At 43.7% G+C, this 24607-nt stretch overlaps 1 protein-coding gene across 5 annotated transcripts in view; it reads left to right on the forward strand.

Moving 5' to 3' along the window:
- Positions 1–24062, forward strand: part of AMOT (angiomotin) — an 86418-nt gene extending 62356 nt beyond the window's left edge. For all 5 annotated transcript variants that reach the window (XM_039488758.1, XM_039488759.1, XM_039488757.1 and 2 more), the window contains 6 exons: positions 14866–15015; positions 18600–18790; positions 21332–21454; positions 22182–22414; positions 23030–23254; positions 23770–24062. In XM_039488758.1, coding sequence (XP_039344692.1) covers positions 14866–15015; positions 18600–18790; positions 21332–21454; positions 22182–22414; positions 23030–23254; positions 23770–23870 — 1023 coding nt within the window. In that variant the 3' untranslated portion in view covers positions 23871–24062. The remainder of the gene's footprint in view (positions 1–14865; positions 15016–18599; positions 18791–21331; positions 21455–22181; positions 22415–23029; positions 23255–23769) is intronic.
- Positions 24063–24607: the final 545 nt, after the last annotated feature.

Consider the following 24607-nt stretch of genomic DNA (forward strand, 5'->3'; position numbering starts at 1 on the left):
TGAAGACCAGGAGGCAAATTCAGCCCTGGTTGCAGCTGACACAACTCCATTGACTTCAGAAGAGCTGCAGCAGTTTATGCCTAGGCTGAACTGGGCCTTGTGTATGCTCAGGAGAGTAAAGAGTTGTCAGGTGTAGGCTTTTAAAATAAGAGGTGATGCAGTTTTATGACGCCGGCTATTCTAGGACTCGATCGCTTTGGCCCTGATCCAGCAAAGCACTTCAGCACGTGCTTAACTTTAAGCATGTGTATAGTCCTGGCAGGTTTGAGCTCCTATTTAGATTCTGACACTGCTTCCATCACTGTAGCATCTGAATTCCTGCAGATTAGTAATATATAAACATCCACATGTTGTATTTCTAAAAGTCCATCTTGTACTAGTAAGAGATTTGTGGTATGCTGCGGTCTTATCAATATTCTGCCAGTAGACTTATGTTTTTAAATAAAACATGGGCTATACTTAATGATCCCTGTTCTTAGGTCAAATGCACTATAGTGTATGATTGTGGTGGTTCTTATCCAGCCGTTACTTGAATCTAGGGCCCGCAGGAAGTGCCACCTTTCCTGTTGCAGATAAATACGGACACTTCTCAGCGAGTGAGCAGAAATTAACTATCAGGGTTGCAGTCATTAATGGAGGCATGGGGAGAATGGAGAAAAAATGACCAGTCTTTCCAGGTCTCCCAAATCACTTTTCATTAAAATATATAAGATCGTGAAGGATTTGTTGCCTCATTGGCACTAAACTGTGAGGGCTTCTCAAATCCTTGATCTGCTCTTTCGGTAAGTTTCCAAAAGAAGGCACAGGAAACAGTTCAGTGCTCAGAGTAACAATTTGAAAAGGACTCTAAATGTCAGGCTATGATTTAGTGGTATCCAGTGACCAAGATATCTGAACAATTTGTCAATGATTTCTTTGATTCCTGCGTGCTTTACCCGAATAGGCAGTCCCCATAATTGTCAGGAATTTCCAAATTAGTGCTGCAGAAGAGGGTGGAGTTAGTTATGTTAACACTTGGCAGTGGCCCTGGTTCAAGGCCTGAGGGATGCTATATGTATATATGTGTATTTCAGTTGTTGCATCCTGTATTGTGTGGTTGGGTTTTTTTTCTTCCTCTTTGACTTCCTACTCAGCAGATTCTCATCCTGTTTGATATCTAGCAGATCCTTTTAAAAAACAGAATTTATTCTAGTTTATATCAGAGCTAGAAATGATGTGCCGCTGAACTTAAAGATTTGATTTGTAATCAGGATGAAGAGATTCTTTTCTCAGTTCTGTTACTGACTCACAGACTTCGGCAAGTCACCTAACTTTCTGAGCCTGTATATTCCTCTTCTAAAACCTGGGGATAAAACTTCTTGCCTACCTCATCGGAATGTTCTGAGTCCTAATTAATATTCTGTATTCTGAGGTCTTGGTGGCAGGTGAAAGGGTTATATAAGTACTAGTAATACTGAGAAAGCAGCCTCCTTGGAGTTCTCCAAACATTGTGGCATTCCCCTGCTCGAGTAGGAGAAAGGGATGCTCACAGAGTATTTTCCTACACTGTTAATAGATTAAATGTTTCTTTAAATAAAAGTGTAAAATATAAGGTGCAATTGAAATTAAAATTAGATGAGGTTGGTTTATTTCTGGGCAATAGTAGGGGCATGATCATGGATACTTGAAGGGAACTCAAAGCAAATATGTCTACAGGTACCCAGTATATGTCTGTGTGTATCATATAATGTTTGCCCTTAACTGTTTATCTGTGCTTTAAAAATGATTTCAGGTGGTGTTTATCATCCATATGTTTTTTTCCACTTCAGAAATAATGAGGGTTTTGTTGTCCTCCCTTTGCCAGGGGGCCTTGGTAAGATCTTGAGGGAGGAGCTGAGTAGCAGCTTGAAGCTGTAATGTGAACTGCGGCTTTACCTCCTGATGCTCACCAACAGCTGAGCCAGCAGTAGCTCTGCACTGCTGTGTATGAGATGCAGGCCTGACTAGAAGCCCTGCACTTATGTTTCTCAACATGCAGTAGGCCAGGGGCATGTATATAACAAGATCAGTAACCCGAGGAGAAAAAACAGAACCCCATCTTTCGGTGTTTTTATCTTAGGTGTTTATAACTACTCATTGGTAGGTAAGGACTATGTGCATTTAAAAATAAAATGTTACTACTCAAGAATGTATCTGGGAGAAATCTTGTTGTATTAGGACCACATCATGCTGTTTTTGCCTCATATCATACCTCATTGATTTCAGTGGGGACTCCTGCTTAGCAATCCATGGTAAGAGAAGACCAATTGACTCACCAGGGCAAGTTTTGAGATGAGTTCAGCTCCTGCTGGTTCTCAGTGGGAGCTGCTGGGTGCAGAACACTTGAAATTCTGTCCTCTTCATTGAGGTGCCTGAATGGGAGCTGAGCTCTTTGGAAACCTGGCTTATAGTTTGCAGCAAAATGTGTCTTATTTAGGCTGTAGGTGTAAATTAGTAACCACTTGTTAAACTCCCAATCAAAGAACCTCTGTGTTTTCCTGTGGCCATGGCAGTCTCATTAAGGAGAAAATTTACTTAATGTAGTTAAGGAAATGGCTGGCGCTAATGCCAACAATCCAGGCCAATGAATCTTCTTCCTCATGTTGGCTCAGGCTGATCAAGAGGACAGCTATTTTGGTGGCTGCCTCTGGGATCATGGGAAAAATTGCTGGCTTTTTTGAGATGTTGAATGTAAAGAAGAATGGGCTGGCTGCAGAATAGCTGGCATATGCCTCTTAGTCTAGTTCTTTCCTTTGCTTGAATGAGTATCCGAGAGGCTGCTGAGGGAATTGTTAACCATTGCTATGCTGTATTATTTTTTCTAGCATGTCAGGAATGCACAGTGTAGGTCAGACAGGGAGACAATTTGGTCTGGCAATTGGAGCAGGCGCCTGGACTCCTGGGTTCTGCTACTGGCTGTGCCACTGACTTTGTGTGACCTTGGGCCAAGTACTTAAATTTCCCCCATTGCATCGATTTCTCATCTGAGCAAAGTAGGGTGTAGTACAGGGGTTCTCAAACTGGGGGTCATGAGGTTATTACATGGGGGTCGCAAGCTGTCAGCCTACACCCCAAACCTGGTTTGCCTCCAGCATTTATAATGGTGTTAATTATATTATAAAGTGTTTTTAATTTATAAGGGAGGGGGTCGCACTCAGAGGCTTGCTGTGTGAAAGGGGTCCCCAGTACAAAAGTCTGAGAACCACTGGTGTAGTACTTACCCATCTCATAGAAGTGTTGTGGGCTTGAGTGGTTTAAAGCTCTTTGAGTTAAAAGGTGCTATTGAAGTGCAAGTATTTTAGCGTTCGCATGGGTTGGCTTCATGTATGCTGCATATGTAGGGGCAACATTTTTATATAAAGTAGGTAATACATGTCTAGTCCGTTTCCGTCTCCCTTCTACTTTAGGCCTCATTACTAAGTGCCACAGCTTCACAGTAGCAGTTGAGTGATGACAATGTCATACCAAATCCATTTCTAGGGCAATATTTAGCCTTTTTCTCCTCAGTTAAAAACCCTGATTGTCTATATAACTAAAACATAGTTTACATGAATTCTATATACCAGAACTAAAATACATGCTGGCTGTAAAATATCTTGCAATCCCAACTGGTTAATTGTGTACTATGGACTTAATACTCCTGGCAACTAATGCAGACTTTTCTTCAGCCCCTGTTGTAGGAGCCAGTAGTTTTGGAGCATGGATTGCCATTCTGTCCTCAATTGCATTGCAACGGTTTGAGTAGTTTTGGTGTACAGCATGCAGGAAGATGCTAGGGGTCTAGGATTTGTTCCAATACAGGTCTTGTCTGGACTAGGATTTAAAATTGCAATATTAGCATGTGTTGGGTTACATGCTAACTAACAGGTTTTAAGAGTCTACAGTGGGCAAGACACTGTGCCTGTAGGTAGCACATACTAATCTGGCTAAGTTAATGTTAATGGAGTTGCAGAATCTACAGAACTGGCCATACTGACCAGACCCATTGACTCTGAGTACCAGGCTTTCCGTATGGCAAAGGAATTTATCATGGGTGCCTAGTGCAGTACCCAGCCACAGCTGGTGATAATGGAGGAAAGGGTCATCAGCACTCCTTTTAGAAGTCTTATTTTAAAAAGACGATTTTTAAACTCAATTTCTCCTTAAGCCAATCGACTCTTAACATCGTCTTGATGGAGGGCCAAACTTCAACCAGGCTGCTACATTTTCCCCAAAATGCAACTTTATCTGAGTATCCCTTTCATCCTTTCGGTGCCGCCCAAGCGTTCCAGGTACCACAGTCTCAAAGTAAAGCAATTGCCACTAAAAGTACAGATTAATAGATATCACACGTGCAGCTCACAATGTAAAGGAAAACGACCTCCTCCCACATGTATAAAGCACATGGGGGAAAAACCCTGGAAAGAAATTTTGAAGGAAATATTCTTTGCAAAGTATCAGAGGGGTAGCCGTGTTAGTCTGGTTCTGTAGAAGCAGCAAAGAATCCTGTGGCACCTTATAGACTAACAGACGTTTTGCAGCATGAGCTTTCATGGGTGAATACCCACTTCGTTGGCTTGCATCTGATGAAGTGGGTATTCACCCATGAAAGCTCATGCTGCAAAACGTCTGTTAGTCTATAAGGTGCCACAGGATTCTTTGCAAAGGAAGCTTCTAGAAGACATAAGACATTACAGCCATAAAATGTGAACATAAACCAGCTACCAGAGCTAAGGTAGTGCATTTTTTTCTGGTTTATCTACAGTGTAGGGGAATAATGTGATATTTCTGGTTACACTATGAGGTTTATCTGTAGGCAGATGTTGAAATGTTGACTTCTTAATGGTGTCTACTGTATCTTATATGCTGTATCCGAGATGTCATTCATAACAATCACTTTTAAAGGAAATATTTTATTTGCAAACATTGTTCATGCATCTGTGTATGGCAATGGGAGGAGAGGAAGGTGCTTTTACATTTTTTCCCCCTTAAGTAGTGTATGCATGTCTTTAATGACCCGTCGTTCTGTAATGATGCAGAAATGGCTTTTTTACTGCTGCATTTCCAACTCTGTTTCTGCCTGTTAGTAATTTTCCAGAGGTGGCTTTGAGGCTTTAACCCAAACAAATGGAGAGACAATATTATGACCTTCCCATGCAGCAAACCCTGCTCCCTAGTAAGAGGATAGTATTACCAAATTGCTTCAGCATGAGCTCTTGCTGAGGCCAGTGGCGGCTTACTGGAACTGAATTAATCAAACTGAGGGTTCACAGGAATTTTACAGGAATATATTCCAACAGCAGAGAGAGAGTTATATACATTAAATACGTGTTAAATGTGCTTGCACTCTTTTCTTAGTATGTTTCGGCAATAGTGAGCAAATCCCTGTGGGGAAATACATTTTCAGCTGCATCTGAACTGATTCAGATTTAGGATAAACCCATTATAGAATCAAAACACACTAGATAGATTTAAAAAAATACGTTGACGATCTCAAAAAGTGGCGGGTGGGAGGCAGAGGCTGACAAGTGTTACCAATTTGCTGCAATAGTGCTATCCAAAACAAAGAGGATAATGGCTGGGAGGGTTTCTGAATCATTGCTGGTTACGCAAGATGTCCTCTCCCAAAAATCCTCGCTGAGTAACTCATCTGGAGCTATACATCTCTTGGAAGGGGAGGAATTTCCCCCCTTTTCTCCTGTCATTGCTTTCTGGGCTGAATTTGCTCCATGGAGGCTACTCCAGCCTGAAGGCTGCAGCAGCCTCTGTGTCCATAGTGCTCCCCTTGCTGCTAAGGACCTGTATAGGGAAGGGTCTTCTGCCCTGACTGCCTTTGTTTCCCCCACCTGAAACCCCTGGCAGAGCTGGGCTCCTCACTGGATGGGTGTAACCTCCGCTGTCTTTCCGCACCCCACTGCCTTGCCTCACAGAATGGCACTAGTTTAACTACAAGGATTCTGGAGCCCTGGAGGATATTGCAGGATTTGTCTCTAAAGAGCTTAATAAAATGGATGAACTGTATTATTTTGGCTCTTGGAGTTTTACCAATCAGTCTCTTTTGGTGAGCAATGTAATACTATTCAGCTGCCCATATCTAGATGGGAACATGTTGTTCTTTGCTATAACTGATTTTTGGACCAGTAGTTCTGCACGTCTGATCAGATGCTCCATGTGGCAAAGAATACCTCAGGTAGCCTGGTGGTTTGAATTGCTACGGAATTCTCTGCATTGTTCTGGGAAGCGGGTGTTTTAAGTATGTTCCCCTGTAAAGAGCTAGTTCCTGCTCACCACAGCTCAGTGAATGTATTTGTTTAATTATTTCATTCCTGTGTACTTAGAGAGATGGATTTATTTCCATTTGCTGGGAGCTTTGCAGTTCATGGATTTCAATGTGCAGTCGTTTTTAAGCAATAAAACCTTTCTGACTAACTTGGAAACAAAGAACTGCTCAGGTCAGCCAGAACTCTCTTGAACAATGTAGCCTTAGAATCCCTTCCCTGTCTTGCTGCTCTTTATTGCACTGAAACCTACCAGAAATCTCTTGACTGCAGAAACAGTCTTCACAGTAAAAGAAGAAGAATGAACTAACTACTTCATCAGGAGACCAAGGAATCTTTTTGGGGCACTTCACTGACTGATTTTAATGTTGTGCAATTTATTCCCATTACCCATTATGTCACGCTTTGATATCTGTGTAAAACTGTGTGGCAGGACTTCGGGAGGAATATTTTAGAAGGGAGAGTGTTGTTTTGGAATTTTTCCTGGAAAAATGACAGCATCTCTTTTAAATGATTAAATTCAACATTGTTGCTACAATTAACGTGTCTGACAGAATTAAAACGACACCCTAGGTATCTGGAAACGAACTTTGCAAAGTAGCCAGGCAGTGAAGTTAAAAGGATGTGTATGTATGTATGTAGCCCTGTGCTGTTAGAATTGCACCAGATACTGTAGAAAATGTTCTGTCCCCCAGCATGGTTGTGCTGGAATGCTGTGCAATAGCTGGCAGCCTCCCAGCCGTGAATGGGCATAGTTGAAGTCTTTTGGGATCTTTTGATTTTAAAAGGTGCTATATTAATGTAAGAATATTAATAGGATAGAGTACTTTGCAACGTCAAAGCATGCCCCAAAAAGATGTTACTGTAAGTAATGTGAACATGAATTTATTACCCAATTACATTCAGTATCATTTAAAAATCTGCCATTTTGTTATGTTTGTGTTTTTCAAAAAATATCGTTCTCAATCTGTTTTTTACAAATAAATCACAGTAAAGCACCCAGGATTTAAACTTAATTTGATACCATGCTAAGAAAAAAGATTAACATATGGGTTTATGTTGGATAAATGCATATCATAATGCAAAGAAATAGAATGAAGCTAGCAACCAAAGCATCCAAATCGGTTAGAATTTGCATCTGGGAGTTAAATAGTTCGGTGGTCTTGGGGAAAATGTTAAGAAATAGTCTAGATGCCAGGAGTTTTTGGAGCAGAAATTGGAACCGTCAGGCTGTTGGTGATGGGAAAGGGCATGTTGAATGTACAGTGGTTCCCTGCAGGCTCTTCTTGACTTGCAGGTGTTACTGGTCCAAAGTTGCAGCCGCTTAGTCGCCAGAGTTTCCAGATCTTGCTGAAAGGGAAGGAACAGGAGACAGATACTGCTCTCTACATCTTCATAAATGAGCAAGAGAGAGCTGTTAAGTGGAACACCTGTTGACTGAGAGGCCAGTTACAGAAGGACTCAAGCATCCACTGCTGCCGCCTCTCCAACTGGCAGATGTTGCTATGGCCATCGGCGTGGAGCAGCCAGTTTTGTTTTCTTGTTGGGGGGGAACCATGACAGTTAACAAAGAACAAGCCTCAGCTTGCTGCTTTCTTTTTTTCTATTTTGCCTGCAGCATGTTGGCAGTGTTCAAGAAACGCTGTTTCCAATTCCAGTCTTAGGAAAACATACTCATATTCTTGATTTATGTTAATAAAATCCCTCTGTGCTTGGCTGCAATATTCCTGGGCCTTTTTATATTGAGGACAAATCCATCCAGAAGATAAAATAGAACTAAACTTCTGCAATAAGACTTCAGCTGATGAATCCAGGTTCACAGTTTATTCCTCCAAGCTGATCGTCATAGTAGTGAAGAAGTCAGAAAATTTGATTTCCCTGAAGTATCTCCAAGATACCACGTTACCTCTTACAATTATTGTACTCAATCCACACACAGTATATTCTATATGGCAAAGTTATACAATGAAGTGGTATTTTTCCCATCTCTGATAACGGTCTTCAGATACGTTAAGGGCTCTTATAAAGAGGACTGTGATCAATTATTCTCCATGTTCACTGAAGGTAGGACAAGAAGTAATGGGCTTAATCTGCAGCAAGGGAGATTTAGGTTAGGTAGTAGGAAAGAGTTTCTAACTATAAGGGTATTTAAGATCAGGAACAGGCTTCCAAGGGAGGTTTGGGAATCCCTGTCATTGGAGATTTTTAAGAACAGGGACAAACACCCGTCAGGGATGGTCTAGGTGTACTTGGCCCTGCCTCAGCGCAAGGGGCTGGACCTGATGACTTCCTGAAGTCCTTTCCAACCCTACATTTCTAGATTCTATAGTCAGGTTGGTAGCCATTGCTGACCAGAGTTGTCACAACTTTGTATTATTGTTACCTATGCTAGCTAGATTAAAGTTAGCATGGGTGTATGCTTACCCCACGCTGTGCTTTGCTTGCAGTGCAGACGTACCCAAAGGGATGTTAAATTTACCCCTCTTTTAATTTAGTTGAACAAAGATGAGTTAAAGTGCTTCTGTACTAAAGCCCCTTTTAAACTTATTTTTTATGTACCTAATGTTGCTTGACATGGAAAGGATAACTCAGGGTTTGTTTAGAGAAAAATAAATCTGACTTTACGAAAAGCCACTGAACAAGCCATGCCTGTACCTTAGGTTTGGTACATTTAGTTAAACATGTGCAGGCAGTGCTACTATGTTGGGCAATCACCTGTGTTACAACATTTCACCTGCAGGTTCGGCTGCTGGGAGCATTTTCAAAGTGAAAATTTCAGTTGAATTTCTGTGGCCTAATTCTTTTTTTGGCTGGGCTTTTGGTATTTGTTGGCTGTAGGCCAAAAACATAATCCACACACATTCTCGCATTTATTTAATTATAAAACTAGTCAATGTTTTTTCTTTTAGCAGGTGATCAGCTGCTTTTTTTTTTTTTTTTAATTGTGCTTTATAAAATTTTGGAACTATAGTAACTCATTGGATAGCACTGGGAGCCCCAAGAGCCTTGGTTTATTTCATGCATAAGAGAGTTAGAGAGATCCTGATCATTGCTAATTTTCCTGCATGAATTACTCTTTTTGCATTTTCCCAAGCACTTTATCATGTTGTACCCTGCATTTGTACAGGAAGTGGGACCTCTGTGCGAAAACAAGGGACTAGAAACCAGAAACTCCTGGGCTCTGTTCTTGGCTCTGCTGCTGATGCACTGCATATGAGCTTTGGCAGTCACTTAACTGCTCTGAGCCTCCATTAACTCAACTGTAGAAGGGGCACAGTAATAGCCACCTTACTGGGGAATTAAAAGGGTTAGTTTAATCTTTGTAAAGCACTTTGAGATCGTTGGATGAATAGCGCTATCTTCCTATCATCATTTTTTTTAAATCAGTGTTTTCAATAGCAAGAGTTTAATGTAAAATTGCATTAAAATGTTCTTGCATCTCCAGATCCAAATAAATGTGAAATCTTGAGCAATTGAGAGGTAAAAATACCTACTTACTGTACCTGCCCTGTTTGGGAAATCTTTGGTTGGGTTACTCACCGTTTATCATACCTTTATAATAAAATACCTGTCTCTGGAAAATCCTCTAGGGCAGCAGCACTGCATCATGCTGTGAGATTAGGGGTATGTCTACGCTACGAAATTAGATCGAATTTATAGAAGTTGGTTTTTTAGAAATCGTTTTTATACAGTTGATTGTGTGTGTCCCCACACAAAATGCTCTAAGTGCATTAACTCAGCGGACTGCGTCCACAGTACCAAGGCTAGCGTCGACTTCCGGAGCGTTGTACTGTGGTGGCTATCCCACAGTTCCTACAGTCTCTGCCGCCCAATGGAATTTTGGATTGAGATCCCAATGCCTGATGGGGCAAAAACAGTGTTGCAGGTGGTTCTGGGTACATGTCATCAGGCCCCCCTCTCCCTCCCTCCCTCCGTGAAAGCAATGGCAGGCAATCATTTCGTGCCTTTTTTTCTGGGTTACCTGTGCAGAAGCCATACCACGGCAAGCATGGAGCCCGCTCAGCTCACCGTCACCGTACGTCTCCTGGGTGCTGGCAGACGTGGGACTGCATTGCTACACAGCAGCAGCTCATTGCCTTTTGGCAGCAGACAGTGCATTATGACTGGTAGCCGTCGTCGTCGTTCTCCTGGGTGCTCTTTTAGCCGACCTCAGTGAGGTCGGTCAGGGGCACCTGAGCAGACATGGGAGTGACTCAGACAGGTCATTCCCCAGTTGTACTGCACCGTCTTTTGACCAGCACCCAGGAGATGACAATGGCTAGCAATCGTAATGCAGCATCTTCTGCCGAGCACCCAGGAGATGACAATGGCTAGCAGTCGTACTGTGCCGTCTGCTGCCAGCCTAAGATGTATAAGATAGATGGAGTGGATCAAAACAAGAAATAGATCAGATTTGTTTTGTATTCAGTTGCTCCCCCCTCCCTACGTGAAATCAACAGCCTGCTAAACCCAGGGTTTTGAGTTCAATCCTTGAGGGGGCCATTCTGTGTGACAGTTGTTTGTGTTTCTCCTTGATGCAAAGCCACCCCCTTTGTTGATTTTAATTCTCTGTAAGCCGTGTCGTCAGTCGCCCCTCCCTCCGTCAGAGCAACGGCAGACAATCGTTTTGCGCCTTTTTTCAGCACAGACGCCATAGCACTGGGAACATGGAGCCCGCTCAGATCACTGCGGCAATTATGAGCACTGTAAACACCACGCACATTATCCTGCAGTATATGCAGAACCAGAACCTTCAAAAGCGAAACCAGACGAGGAGGCAATGGCAGCACGGTGACGAGAGTGATGAGGACATAGACATGGACATAGACTTCTCACAAAGTACGGACCCTGGCGGTGTGCACATCGTGGTGTTAATGGGGCAAGTTCATGCCGTGGAAAGCCGATTCTGGGCCTGGGAAACAAGCACAGACTGGTGGGACCGCATAGTGTTGCAGGTCTGGGATGATTCCTAGTGGCTGCGAAACTTTCACATGCATAAGGGCACTTTCATGGAACTTTGTGACTTGCTTTCCCCTGCCCTGAAGCACCAGAATACCAAGATGAGAGCACCCCTCACAGTTGAGAAGTGAGTGGCGATAGCTCTGTGGAAGCTTGCAACGCCAGACAGCTACCTGTCAGTCGGGCATCAATTTGGAGTGGGCAAATCTACTGCGTGGGCTGCTGTGATCCAAGTAGCCAATGCAATCAAAGAGCTGCTGATATCAAGGGTAGTGACTCTGGGAAATGTGCAGGCCATAGTGGATGGCTTTGCTGCAATGGGATTCCCTAACTGTGGTGGGGCGATAGACGGAACCCATACCGCTATCTTGGCACTGGAGCACCAAGCCAGCAAGTACATAAACCGAAAGGGGTACTTTTCAATGGTGCTGCAAGCACTGGTGGATCACAAGGGACATTTCACCAACATCAACGTGGGATGGCCAGGAAAGGTACATGACACTCGCATCTTCAGGAACTCTGGTCTGTTTCAAAAGCTGCAGGAAGGGACTTTCTTCCCAGACCAGAAAATAATCATTGGGGATGTTGAAATGCCTATCGTAATCCTTGGGGACCCAGCCTACCCCTTAATGCCATGGCTCATGAAGCCATACACAGGCAGACTGGACAGTAGTCAGGAGCTGTTCAACTATAGGCTGAGCAAGTGCAGAATGGTGGTAGAATGTGCATTTGGACGTTTAAAAGCACGCTGGCGCAGTTTACTGACTCAGATAGACCTCAGCGAAACCAATATTACCATTGTTATTACTGCTTGCTGTGCGCTCCACAATATCTGTGAGAGTAAGGGGGAGACATTTATGGCAGGGTGGGACGTTGAGGCAAATTGTCTGGCCGCTGATTACGTGCAGCCAGACACCTGCAGCTCAACCATACGCTGGAGCATATGAGTTTGATGCTCCAGCAGCCTGAGCATTGACTCCTGCCTTCTGTCAGCAAGCTGACACCACCTATCATCTTCAGCCTGCCACTTACTCTCTTCAGCCCGCAACTTAGTCTCTTCAGCCCACCACCTCTCCTCGTGTTCATATTGTGCTTTCCTGCACTCTGACATTGTCTGCCTCCATGCAATCTGCTGTGCTCTGTCAGTGTGGGAGGACAGCATGAGCTCAGAGAACATTTCATCCTGAGTGCGTTTTTTTTCGCCTTCTAATCTTTGCTAGCCTCTGGGAAGGAGAAACATATGCAGCTGGTGGAGGTAAAAAAGGGAGAGTGGTAGTTAAAAAGACACATTTTTATAGAACAATGTGTCTATACCACTCTTTCGTGGTAAACCTTGCTGGTAACATTACATAGCACATTTAAAGAGCCCTTTAAGTCGAAAAAAAGGGCTTTGTCGTGTGGATGGGTGCAGGGTTAAATCGAGGTAACGCTGCTAAATTCGACCTAAAATTGTAGTGTAGACCAGGCCTAGGTGTCTGCTGAGTTTGGGAATAAATGATACCAGACTTGGGACTGGTGGAAAATAAGATGTTGCTGTTCGGAGCTTACCTACTCTATTACTCACACTGGGTTCTCGATAGTCAGTACTTAATTTGTACCAGTGCTGAGCCCCGGCACCACTAGGCTTGGCAGTTCATAGCCCCAGCACCTCTGGGCTTGCCACATCAGTTACGAAAGTAAAAAAAAATTGCTTGAGCCTCGGCACCTCTTTCATTACAAATTAAGCACTGTCTATAGTGGCTTGATGCAGAGGGACTGAGGAGCATATGATGAGAATTTTTTGAAGGGATGACATGGCGAATTCAAGAGAATCTAAATTTTGCAACACAGGATTCCCTGCAAATTGGGTTCTGACTCTCCCGGGAAGTACCACCTTCAGCCATTATTGTGTCAGTTACTCCTGAGGGAATTCTGCACCAAAAATTAAAGATTCTGTACAAAAATTAAAAATTCTGTGCACAATATTTTTAAAATTCTGCATATTTATTTGTCAAAATAACACAATAGAATCACACCGTTTTCAATTATTTTCTGACAAGTATTTTGAAATAAATTACTAAAATAATTGAAAATGGTCTGATTCTATTGCGTTATTTTAACAAATAAAATATGCAGAACTTTGCAGAATATTAAAATTTTTAATTGTTTGGCACAGAATTCCCTCAAGAGTACCAGGGTTCTGTGTGGTGCAATTTGAGGGGGGCGAATCTATATGCACAGGGACTTGGTGTGGGGTTCTGGGTGCAGAGAAGGAAAGGGGTGCATGAGGGGGGAAGGGTCACTGTACAGGGACTTGTTCCCCCATCCGCCCAACCCCTATGCATCTGGACCCCCCCCCCCCCATGCCCAAAGCCCCCTAGGGGGAGAGGTGAGTGAGCACTGGCGTAGCTTCTCTTTTCTTCCCCACAGAAACCATGTTCTGCAAGGAAACAAAGAGAATCTGTGGGGGAGGAGGGGGGGGGCATTTTTCTGCTGTGCTGCAGGGGGCGCAGAATTCTCCCAGGGGTAGTCAGTGGGTTGTTATAACTTAGGGTCCTGCCCAGCTCTTGAAGCCCAAACCCAGCTAACAATAATTGTGTTCGTATTTTACCCCTCTGGCAACCTCTTTATAGCTGTGTTGTAGGCCTCATTTGGACTGCAGTATCCACTGTGTTTAAACACTTTGAACAGATTTGGGCCATGGTTCCTTAACACGGATAACACATGGTTTGGGCCTCTCCATATGAGAAAGGCCAAACCATATTCTAGCACGGCCCTTAGGTGTGTTTATAGTATGGTATTTAAATGTGGTAGATCTCATACTGGAGATGGGACTATAGTCTGATTCCCCAAAGTAGTCTTTAACATCTCATTACTGTGAACACTACCATACTGGGGGAGTCTGCTGTGACCTGGTAGTACCCTCATCCAGATTGGACTTGCTTGTGGAGATAGCACCAAACTGAGGTTACAAAATCACACAAGTCTGAATTATGATTTAACCCTGTTGGGGCCCTAATGTTTCATAAATGAGTCTCCCAGCCTGATGGGTTTGATAGGTCAGGTTAATATGGTTTGGCTAGCATAAGTCTTTGGAGGCAGCGAGAGAGAAGAATAGAGTGGAACTTCCTAGGTCGCTCTGGCTGCAGGAACAATGCCTAGAACCACACACAGTTGTTGCTAGCACTGTTCTGTCTGCAGTGTGGAGAGAATACGAGTCCTTAAACTAGTTATAATGTGTTTTTGGTCCTCTTCATGCTCGGAAGGTTATGGCCTCGGATTGGGGCGCGGGAGTTCTGGGTGTAATTCTTCGTAGAGCTGGTCAAAAACTTCCATGTTTTCAAAACTTTTTCTGCATTTTTTGACAAGCTGTAATTTCTGGCTCTGACATAAGCCGCCTGTGCGACTTTGGGCAAGTCACGTAACCTCTCTGTGCCTCAGATCCCCATCTGTAAAATGGAGATAATCCTTTCCTGCCTCACAGGGAGGTGGTGAGGATATGTTCGTTAATGCCTGTGAATGCGCCGATACTAAGGCAATGGGATGGGGAGGGCATCTAGATAGGGCCTGTGACTGGGAATGAGAGAAGAGGAAAGAAGTACATGGAGCAGGTGGGAACTAACATTATGATCATTGTCCTCTCTTGTTTCAGCTGAAAAAGAAGCAGGTTTATGTCGAGAAGGTGGAGAAGATGCAGCAGGCATTGGTTCAGCTGCAGGCAGCTTGTGAGAAGCGAGAACAGTTGGAGCACCGGCTCCGAACTCGCCTGGAGAGAGAACTGGAGTCTCTCCGGATGCAGCAGGTAACCAGGATTAGTCCATGCACTGAGCAGTTTTTCATGTAAATATATTTCTTGTAAGGTTTTCCTGTTTAACCATGCACAAAACATGCAGCAGAGCATGATCTTTCCCCTCTTTTGTATAGAACTATAGCAAAACTATTCTTTTGCAAAATGTTGCCATTACCTTGCTAGGTTGGTATTGGTTTCACTTAATTGAGTAAACCTTTAAATCTATCCCAAAGTTTTTAAATTAAAAATAATAGCTGATTCCTCATCTGGGAGGCTGCAGGCATATATCTAGAAATTGTTCTGGACTCTTAATGAATCCTGCTTTGCATTTTAATTTGTAATAAGGTTTTAAGACACCCCTAATCTCTCTCTCTCTCACACACACACACACACAATTTTTTGGGTGGTCACATCTGTTCACACAGCCTCAAACATTGGCCTGCAGACAGAACGCTCTTTGGAAGGCTTTTGAAGCCTGATAACATAAATGCTGTTGATGGAAATTTGTAACCGCTAATATACAATATGCTCTAACAATTTGTATCAAGCCCATTTTTACAGTGGGAAGAAAGGAAAACATTTTTTCTGGGGATACTATGAATTGAATTTGAATTTTTAGTCCTGTTTGAACTCATGTTAACAAATGTTAACTAATGTGATTGTAAATTCTGGTGTAAGTAGGATTCAGACATTTGTTCCTAGTTGTGTTCAGCCCTAACTGCAACATAGAGTTAAATGTGACTAGGAACAAATGTTTAAACCCTAGAACAAACATTTGCTCTAGAATTAACAATTGTTTTAATTAACACAAGATAAAGCAGGACTAACAATGCAAATGCAGACATGCCAAAGTGAGGGAGAAGAATTACAACAATATGATAGTTTGCAGTTAACTGTTTTTTGGGGACAGTGGGGGCTGTCTCAGATTACAATTAAAAATCCAGTTGACTGAAACATATGCCACGATCTAATAGACAGTAAATTAAATGGTAAACTACTTCCATTTTTTTACTAGAAATTATATGATATATGATTGACTCTAATGATAGGATTAATAAAAAAAAGTTTGAACATAAATATATGAAGGAAGAAATAAGTTATATTATTGATGAAACTGTCTTGAAAGAAGACCAGATTTAACACATTCTGTAATGGGTCTAGATATAAATGTTATTCTAGATCTAAAAAATTCTTCCTATCTAGTATAGAAAATATATTGAATTGACATAATTTAGAATTATTTGAAGTGTACAAATTCCAATGTTATTTAAAACCAACAACTTGTAAGTGGACGTAACAAGATTTCTGCTTTAAACCATGGTTCCTCTTAAGGAAACAGAAAATGTAAAATAATCCTGAATCCTGAGCCACACATATTAGATTGTCTGCTTGATTCCTTCTCTTTATAAATGAGCTTTTCATAACTAGCTTTCTGGGCACAAGATCTTGCACTCCAAGAAAAGATCTCCTTGTAATACTTTCCTGTTTAATATTATTCTTTGAGCTTTTAGCATAGAAAATCTCAAACATCTTTTTGTATTTTCCGGTATGCCTCTGTTTGGCTTATTGGCGCCAAATGGAATAAATGTATCTATGTTCCAAACCTCCTCTTAGAATTTAATTACTTTTCCTCCCTCAGTTCCCAAGTATAGCATGTGATCTCACTTTATATGTGACAATGTCTAATCTCAGCCTCTTTTCTAATACCTGGGATTAATTTTGCAAAAATTACAAGGGGTCTCATACATTGTCATACTAGTTCCCTTGCCTCTAGTGGTTTTTTGCCATTGGGCCAGACACACTCCATCTTTGCATTATAAACAAAGCTTGCTTTTCTAACTAATTATATTCCTTCTCGTAATAAGTGAATGATATCACATGCTGCATCTTGTGATTGGAGCTGTGTTGGAAATCTGCTCAATAGAGGCAAAAGCATTTGTTTAACCTGGTTATGATGTGGCTTGGGCTTTATCCACATAGCTTGTTCATAACTCAGTGTGGGCACAACAACGTTACCAATGATTGTTAAACTCTTTAGCCTGATTCAGATCTTGCTTACTCTGGTGTAACTCCATTTAAGGTAGAGGCATTACTTACATTAGTGTAAATCTGGAATTGGGACCCCTATTATTTTGGCTGTGTGGATGGGCTTTAGGCACCACATCTGAGTAACATGATACAGCTTTCCAGAATATATATATACACACACACACACACATATCTCTACCCCAATATAATGCGACCTGATATAAGGTGGGTTCGCATACAAGGCGGTAAAGCTCTGACACACTGCTCTGAGCAGCATGTTAAGGGTGCCAGGCCAGGCTGGGACCGAGGGGTTCGATAAGGGGCAGAGGGTTTTGAGGGTGGTCAGGGGCTCCCCCCCTCCCAGGGTCTGGGGGGCAGGAGCTGTGGGAGGGCACTTTTGGGGGCCCCGGAGTCTCAGAGTGGCCCTGGGGATTAGCGGAGGGCCGGGAGCAGCCGGCTCTGCTTCCCTCGCCCCGGCCCCAGCTGTGTCGCTCGGGGGAAGGGATTCCCCCCGCGCTCACCAGCAGCGGCGGAAGCGGAGCAGCCCGGCCCCAGCCTGCTCCAGTCCGCCAGCCGCAGCACTCCGCTTCCCGCCGCAGGTGAGTGTGGGGGGCGTCCTTTCCCCAACCTTCCTGCACTCACCGGCAGCGGGAAGCGGAGCAGCCGAGCCTCAGCCAGCTCCACTCCGCCAGCTCCCAGCCGTGGTGCTCCACTTTCCGCCAGGCAGGTGAGTGCAGGACCTTTCCCCAGCCGCCCCCCAGCGACACAGCTGGGGCTGGGGCAAGGAAAGCGGAGCAGGCTGGGGCCGCGTCACTCCGCTTCCTGCCGCCGGTGAGTGCAGGGGGACATCCTTTCCCCAACCTCCCTGCACTCACCGGCAGCAGGAAGCGGAGAGCCGCGGCTGGGAGGTGGCGGAGTGGAGCGGGCTGGGGCTGGGCTGCTCCGCTTCCTGCCACTGCCGGTGAGTGCCTGTCAGGGGGTGGGGAGGGGTGGTGGATAGAGGTCGGAGCAGTCTGGGGACAGGGTGGGGGTGGGGTTCTGGGGGTGATTAGGGATGGGGGTCTCTGAAAGGGGTGGTCAGGGAACAAGGGACGGGGGAGCCAAAGCAAGTTTGATATAACGCGGTCTCACCTATAACGCGGTGAGATTTTTTGTCTCCCGAGGACAGCATTATATCGGGGTAAAGGGGTGTGTGTGTGTGTGTGTGTATATAGAGAGAGAGTAGTGGTGGTGGGTGTGTCGGGGGGGAGTATTATCTAATATTTTAATTGGGTCACAGTGTTCATGAAAAGAATTATTCATGGGCCACATTCTCTTAGCTGGGGTAAATCAGCATATTTTCAATGGCTTCAGTGGAGCTCCGCTGATTTGCCCAACTGGTGATTTATGGATTTTAAAGCTTGAAGGGACCATTACGATCATCTGGGCTGACCTGCCTAACGCAGGCCATAGAATTCTGCCCAGTGATTGCTCCATTAAGCTGATAACTAATCCAGCCTCCTCATCCCACATGTGAAAACAGGCTCTTCCAAATCTCTTCTGATGCATTTTGTTCTTTTGAAAATCAGCGTCAAGGTACATCTCAGACTGCCAGCGCCTCGGAGTACAGCGCCACAGCACTTATGGAACTCCTGCGGGAGAAGGAGGAGAGAATTCTTGCCCTGGAAGCTGACATGACTAAATGGGAACAGAAGTACCTAGAGGAGAGCGTGATGAGACAGTTTGCTTTGGATGCGGCAGCTACGGTGGCTGCTCAGAGGTAAATGAAACTATTCATAGCAGGGTATTTTTCCAGTAGAATGTCATATTTCCTACCGATGAATGTTACCCTGAGTCTCGCTTTTCCATGACTCCTCCCCTTGCCCTCCACACATCATCAGCTAAAACTCCTGGAATAGAGGTGGAGCTTGGCTGCTTTCGCTGGGATTCCCGCGTAGTTGCCAGCATTTAGAAACTTTGAAGGGACTGTTCCATCAAATGAAATAACTGTGTTTTCATACAAGTATTCATCTGAATGGCTCCTGGAAGCTGCTGACTCAAAAATAGATGGTAGAGCAGAAAAAGATTTACAAGCATCTGTCCTTGCTGCCGTCACGTGAGATGGGGGAAGCTTGGTGATTCACATCATTCGGCCTGAATGCCACACTTGTTCACCAGACTGTTTTTGCAAATTACTTTATGGTCTTGTCCACAATATGGCTGCTAACCAGAGACACATACACAGAAATTCCGCTCGGCTGCGTAGAGATGACATCGTTTGTGGGGGCAGGGAGGGAATGGTGTCTGAAATTTGGTATCCAGCTTAGATTCCAAGACGACTATCCAGAACTAAATAGGCTGTAAATAGGCTTCAGTTAGCTGGTGAGCAAGTGCTGCTAAGGGGGTGCAATTGGGTAGTGCTTACATGTGATTTTATTGCTAACTGGTGCCTGGCTCCTGACAGAAGAGGTTTTTTGGCCATTTTGTAAGCCAGATTCAAGTGCAGACATTGCACCTTTGCTACTTTTGCCCACGTTCGTAACTTATTACAGGATCATAGTAAAAATCAGCGAGGAGAGTTGCAGCATCTGCAGTGTTAGCATTTAAAGGGTTATCTTCTCTCATTCCCGAAGCAGCCTGTTACCTCAAGGTATTAATGCTTCTTGTGCAGTGTTTTCCAGCTTCTCTAAATGGCTTCTTTAAAGTGTATCCAGGGGACATGTTGTATTTTCAGCCCACGCTGATGACTAGGAGTGTGGTCTGTTGGTTGTCACATATGGGGAGAGGACACATTAAGCCAGTTGACATTGTATTTAAATAAACAAGCAAGGAAGGTTTCCAGAGTCAGGAAAGCTCCCATCTCCACATTTTAGTTTCCTGTTTCCTTCTAACTGCAGGTCCTTAAAGAGACAGATCTGTTACTGCACTAGCATCTGACGGTCAGAAAGTTAATTCCAAGTTAAGATTGGCCACCATTCCTCCCAAATGTTCCTCATTTCAAGGCGACACCATTTTTAAGTTTCCTGCCTGAATAGTCTCTTTGTGTTCCTTATTTTGGGGTTTTGCCATTCACTGCATCCCCGTTCGTGCCTTGGCAGAGTTAGAGGTATGCTGGCCACTCCACTCTTAACCCTGCCAGACGTGGGAAGTAAAATTGGCACATTATAATGATTTGGTAGCTCTCATCCTGTCTCAGGCTGCTGCAGTCTTAACTTTATTTGAATGTGCATTTATGTTGTATGGGGCCTTCTAATTGTTAGGACCCACATGGTGGTATAATGGCATAGCGTGATGACTGGTATTGAAGTGAACAAGGGATGTTATATTACCGTATTAGTTTTATTAGCCTGCATCACATTGTTTAAAATATGGGATGCTACAAAGTATCAACATAAACTCTCTTCTCATCCTACTCTAACATTCGGGCTGAGACTCTCAAAACCACCTAAGGGGTTTGGATGCCCAGTTCCTATTTGGTGTCCGTATCCCCTAGCTGATTTTGAAAATCTCAGCCTGAGTGTTTGGTGTGTGGTGTTTTTAACCTAAATGGCAGGCGCTGTTCCTAGGACGTGTTTTTTTTTAAAAAAAAATATCTATCTGAAATGTAAGTGTATAGCAGCATTAAATGCTTGGTGTGGGTTTAGTAGACTATGCAAAGATTGCAGTGGGGCAGTGGGTCTCAACCTGCGGCCCAATCAGCACAGAGCTGTGGCCCATGTGACATCCTCAGGGCCATAAGATAGTATTGGATGTGGCCCACATAACACACTAATGGTAAGTAGGTTGAGAACACTGCAGTGGGGGAACCCTAAGTGCGTGGCATAGAAGTTAAAGTGAAAGAGGGCTGTTTATGCTCCATATCCAACCAGTACCCAACACATTTGAGCACTAGCCTGTAGGAGAGAGGACTATATATCTAAAATCATCAGACATAAATTCACTCTATTCTAGCTTAAAAGAGAACATACGTGTCTAGCCTCTCATCCTGGAGTGCCATTTCCCCTACATCCTTGTCCTTGACTACACACAAACGTGCCTGGGTTTAACTAAATCAGTTTAAAAACACACCTTTAGATGAGCAGGATTGTGTGTAGAGTAGGACCTTGTTTTTAGTGACTTAAGGCATCTCTGTTGTTTCTTTAGTGCTGGGAGATGGATTTTCCTGGTTCGAGGTCCATAGCCAGAAATGGAGACCTTGAACAAGCCTTTACTCAAAGAAGTGGATATCTTTGTTAAATAGTTTTGAGAGATTATTGTGTGCTGTTGGGATGAGGACAGTGGATTTGTATGGTCCTTTATCTGCTATGCTGCTCATTCTCAGGGACACAACTGTGATCAGCCACTCGCCTAATGCTAGCTACGACACCTCCTTGGAAGCTCGCATTCAGAAGGAAGAAGAGGAGATCCTGATGGCCAATAGGCGGTGTCTTGACATGGAGGGCAGGTAAAATGCAATTCGTTCTCAGACAGCTTCTTGCGCATTGTAATTTTAAGTTGATGGCTGGGGCAGGCTATTGCGAATCATCCCGTCGGGGTATGGTAGCCTCAATTATAGCAATGAAATATGAGAGGTTGTGCTCACTTGGTTGAACAAAACAATTGCATTTTCTTTCACTATTGATATGGTTTGGATTCATAAGTAAAATGCCCCTCAGACTTTTGATTCTATTTATTTTTTTAATGTTCTGTCCCTATTTGTCTGCTCTTCTTGTTCCTCTTCAGCACCTTCATCCACACATGTGCCTCTAACACCAAGCTCAGAGAAATTTGGATCATGTCTTAACAGTGTGGTTCCATGGGGGTGTTGGTCTTGGTGTTTGGCACAGTGCAGGTTCACTGAAGAGCATTAATCCCTCCTCTTCCTTATCCCTTTGCTGTCTGGCCACAGCCCTTGGATCTCAAACGGCCTCTGCAGTTGTTGTGTCCAGTAGCCTGAGATGGGCAGCTCAGTGAAGATCTCTCAAGTGTAGAAAGTCTTGTCCATGATCTGGCCCTATGGCACAGTGAGCCAGTGAGCACCCATTATTCAAGCCAGTTAGTTCAGTTGCATTCTCTTTAACAAAGAGCTGCACTAATTCCCCGAATGCCTAAAAAGCAAGAATAATTACAAGAGCACAGTGGACTTTTGAAGCATCAGTCTGAAGATACTGTTCTTTTTGTTATCCTCTCAGGATAAAGACTCTCCATGCTCAGATCATTGAAAAGGATGCCATGATTAAAGTCCTCCAGCAGCGCTCCCGGAAAGAGACCAGTAAGACAGATCAGCTGTCTTCAATGAGACCAGCTAAGTCCCTGATGTCAATTTCTAATGCTGGATCAGGCTTGCTGTCCCACTCTTCAACCCTGAGCAGCACTCCCATATTGGAAGAGAAGAGGGAGGACAAAAGCTGGAAGGGCAGTTTAGGTAACATTGTAACCCTAACAAAAGCACTGCCAGCTTTGTTAAGGGAGCGCGGTCTAAAACCACTCGGGGGGAGTGCGAGCAATGGAAGGACGATGTACTGACCGAAGGCGCTGGATGCGCTACAAACAGATACAAAGATGTGGTCACTGGCCTGAAGGGCTCGCAGCCTTTATTTGGAGAAAATGTGTTGTAATTGGTCCAAGTTATTAGTTATTTTTTCTGTAGATGGCTTGGGGCCCAAACCTACTCCCATTGCTGTAAATGGGAATTTTTTGCAATTAACTTCAGGGTGAGCAGGACTGCACAGTAGTGGGCTGTAGAGGGGAAGCAGCATTGTCTAGTGGTTGGAGATAGGGCTTGGGAGATGAAACATATTCCAACATTACCTTTATAGTGCTGAGTGACCTTGGTTTTCCCAACCTCTGTGCCTCACTTTCCCCATCTGTAAAATGGGGATAATGCAGTCCTTCATAAAGCACTTTGAGATTGGCAGTTGAAAGGGGTGGCGGGGAGGGGGGGGGGTGGAGTGCAAAACTGTGAACTGGGCAGAACTAGTGCTGCAATGCTCCTTATACGTAAGTGCTTTCAAATCTGCTTCCCTTTCTGTCCACAAAGGTGTTCTGCTGGGTCCAGAATGTCGCTCGGAATCCATTCCTTCAACTCCCTCACCGGTCCTTCCCTCCACCCCGCTGCTGTCTGCACACTCGAAAACAGGCAGCCGAGACTGCAGCACGCAGACAGATAGGGGAAGTGAACAAAATAAAGCTGCTTCCTCTGCCGTGGCCCTTGTACCAGGGCGACTCCCCACTACCAGTGTGCCCTACAATTCAGACAAAACAGGTAACTACACCCAACTGGTCTCAGTGGGGCATTGGTACGAGGTCAGTGTAATTGCTCTCCCAGGGTGCTAGTCATGCAGAGCCTTTTGGGGTTGCCAATTGTATGGGTTTAGTTGTTGGTAGGGTGATATGAGTTAGATGGTTATCACAGTAAAGGCCGGGTCTCAGAGAGCCCTTTGGTGAAACGTTAATGCTAAAGGGACAGATTCTGATCTCCATTACGTTGGTGTGACTATACTGGTTAGTATAGCCAGAGTGACTATACTGGTTTTAATGCAGTCACTGCAGATTTATACATCGCTGCATAACTATGAAAGAGAGAAAGTAAAGAAAGAGAGAGAAAATCTGAATTTTTAAATTAAAAAAGCTGCCATCAGTCTTCCGGCCACCATCACAAACTGCCTTTATGAATAAGCAGGAAACTCCCTTGTTCCAGTCCTATCCCCACTGTAGCTGTAGTTGGCAACTGGAGTTACAGCTTGATTCTTTCTGTTTTGTTTCCTCCTCTTGATATAGATGGGCCAGTTTTCCACTCCAGCACTTTGGAAAGAAAACCGCCTGTTCACAGCTTGGGGCAGGACCTCACTGATGCAGAAATGGTGGAATACCTCATCTGAAAGGCTGAACTTGTATCAAAGCTGGGACACAATAGCAAGAATTTTTTTTAAAAAGACATTTTTATTGGAAAAAATATAGTACCTGAGTAATAAAGGAACACTCAGCTCTTCGCTCTTGTATATTAGGTCTCAAAAATGTGGACAGGTTAATTTATGATTTATTCTAAATTATAAAATACTTGTTCTTTGAAAGCCGTTTCCTCCTCTCTCTTCTTCCCCAAGCTTGTTATTAATACTGGATCTGGTAATGTCTGGATAAAACCAAGGTCTTAAATGCACTAAATTCTATTTTTAATTTCAGTATTTTTAAAACCTTGTATTTAAAAAAAAAGTAGTACTTACTTTCACAGCAGTTGGTTAACTTCATTTGAACACTGCCAAGATGGGCGTAATGACTCTGCAAATTTATTGAGCACCAGGTCACACAATGACCACGTAACATCACAACTAGATTGGGGTGCTTTGTTCCGAATGTCACTGAAGGCTCCAGAGTACAGGTATTCTGAGTAGCTTTGTAAAATTTGTAGGAGATGATCAAGGGAGCTTTTTTTCTCTATTACCCTCAGTAGTACGAAGTCAACATGGATATCCAATATTCCAGGGCTGGAATGATTTCAATTTTCACAGTGTGCTCATGCACTTTTTTGTTTTTTTGTACTCTATCGCAGTCACATTGTTTTTAATAGCTCCAGAGATTGTCATGTTTGTCATTTTCAGCAGTGTCAGAGGGTCCCCAG

This window comes from Mauremys reevesii, linkage group 9 (genome assembly GCF_016161935.1).
Source record: "Mauremys reevesii isolate NIE-2019 linkage group 9, ASM1616193v1, whole genome shotgun sequence".
Lineage (NCBI taxonomy): Eukaryota > Metazoa > Chordata > Testudines > Geoemydidae > Mauremys > Mauremys reevesii.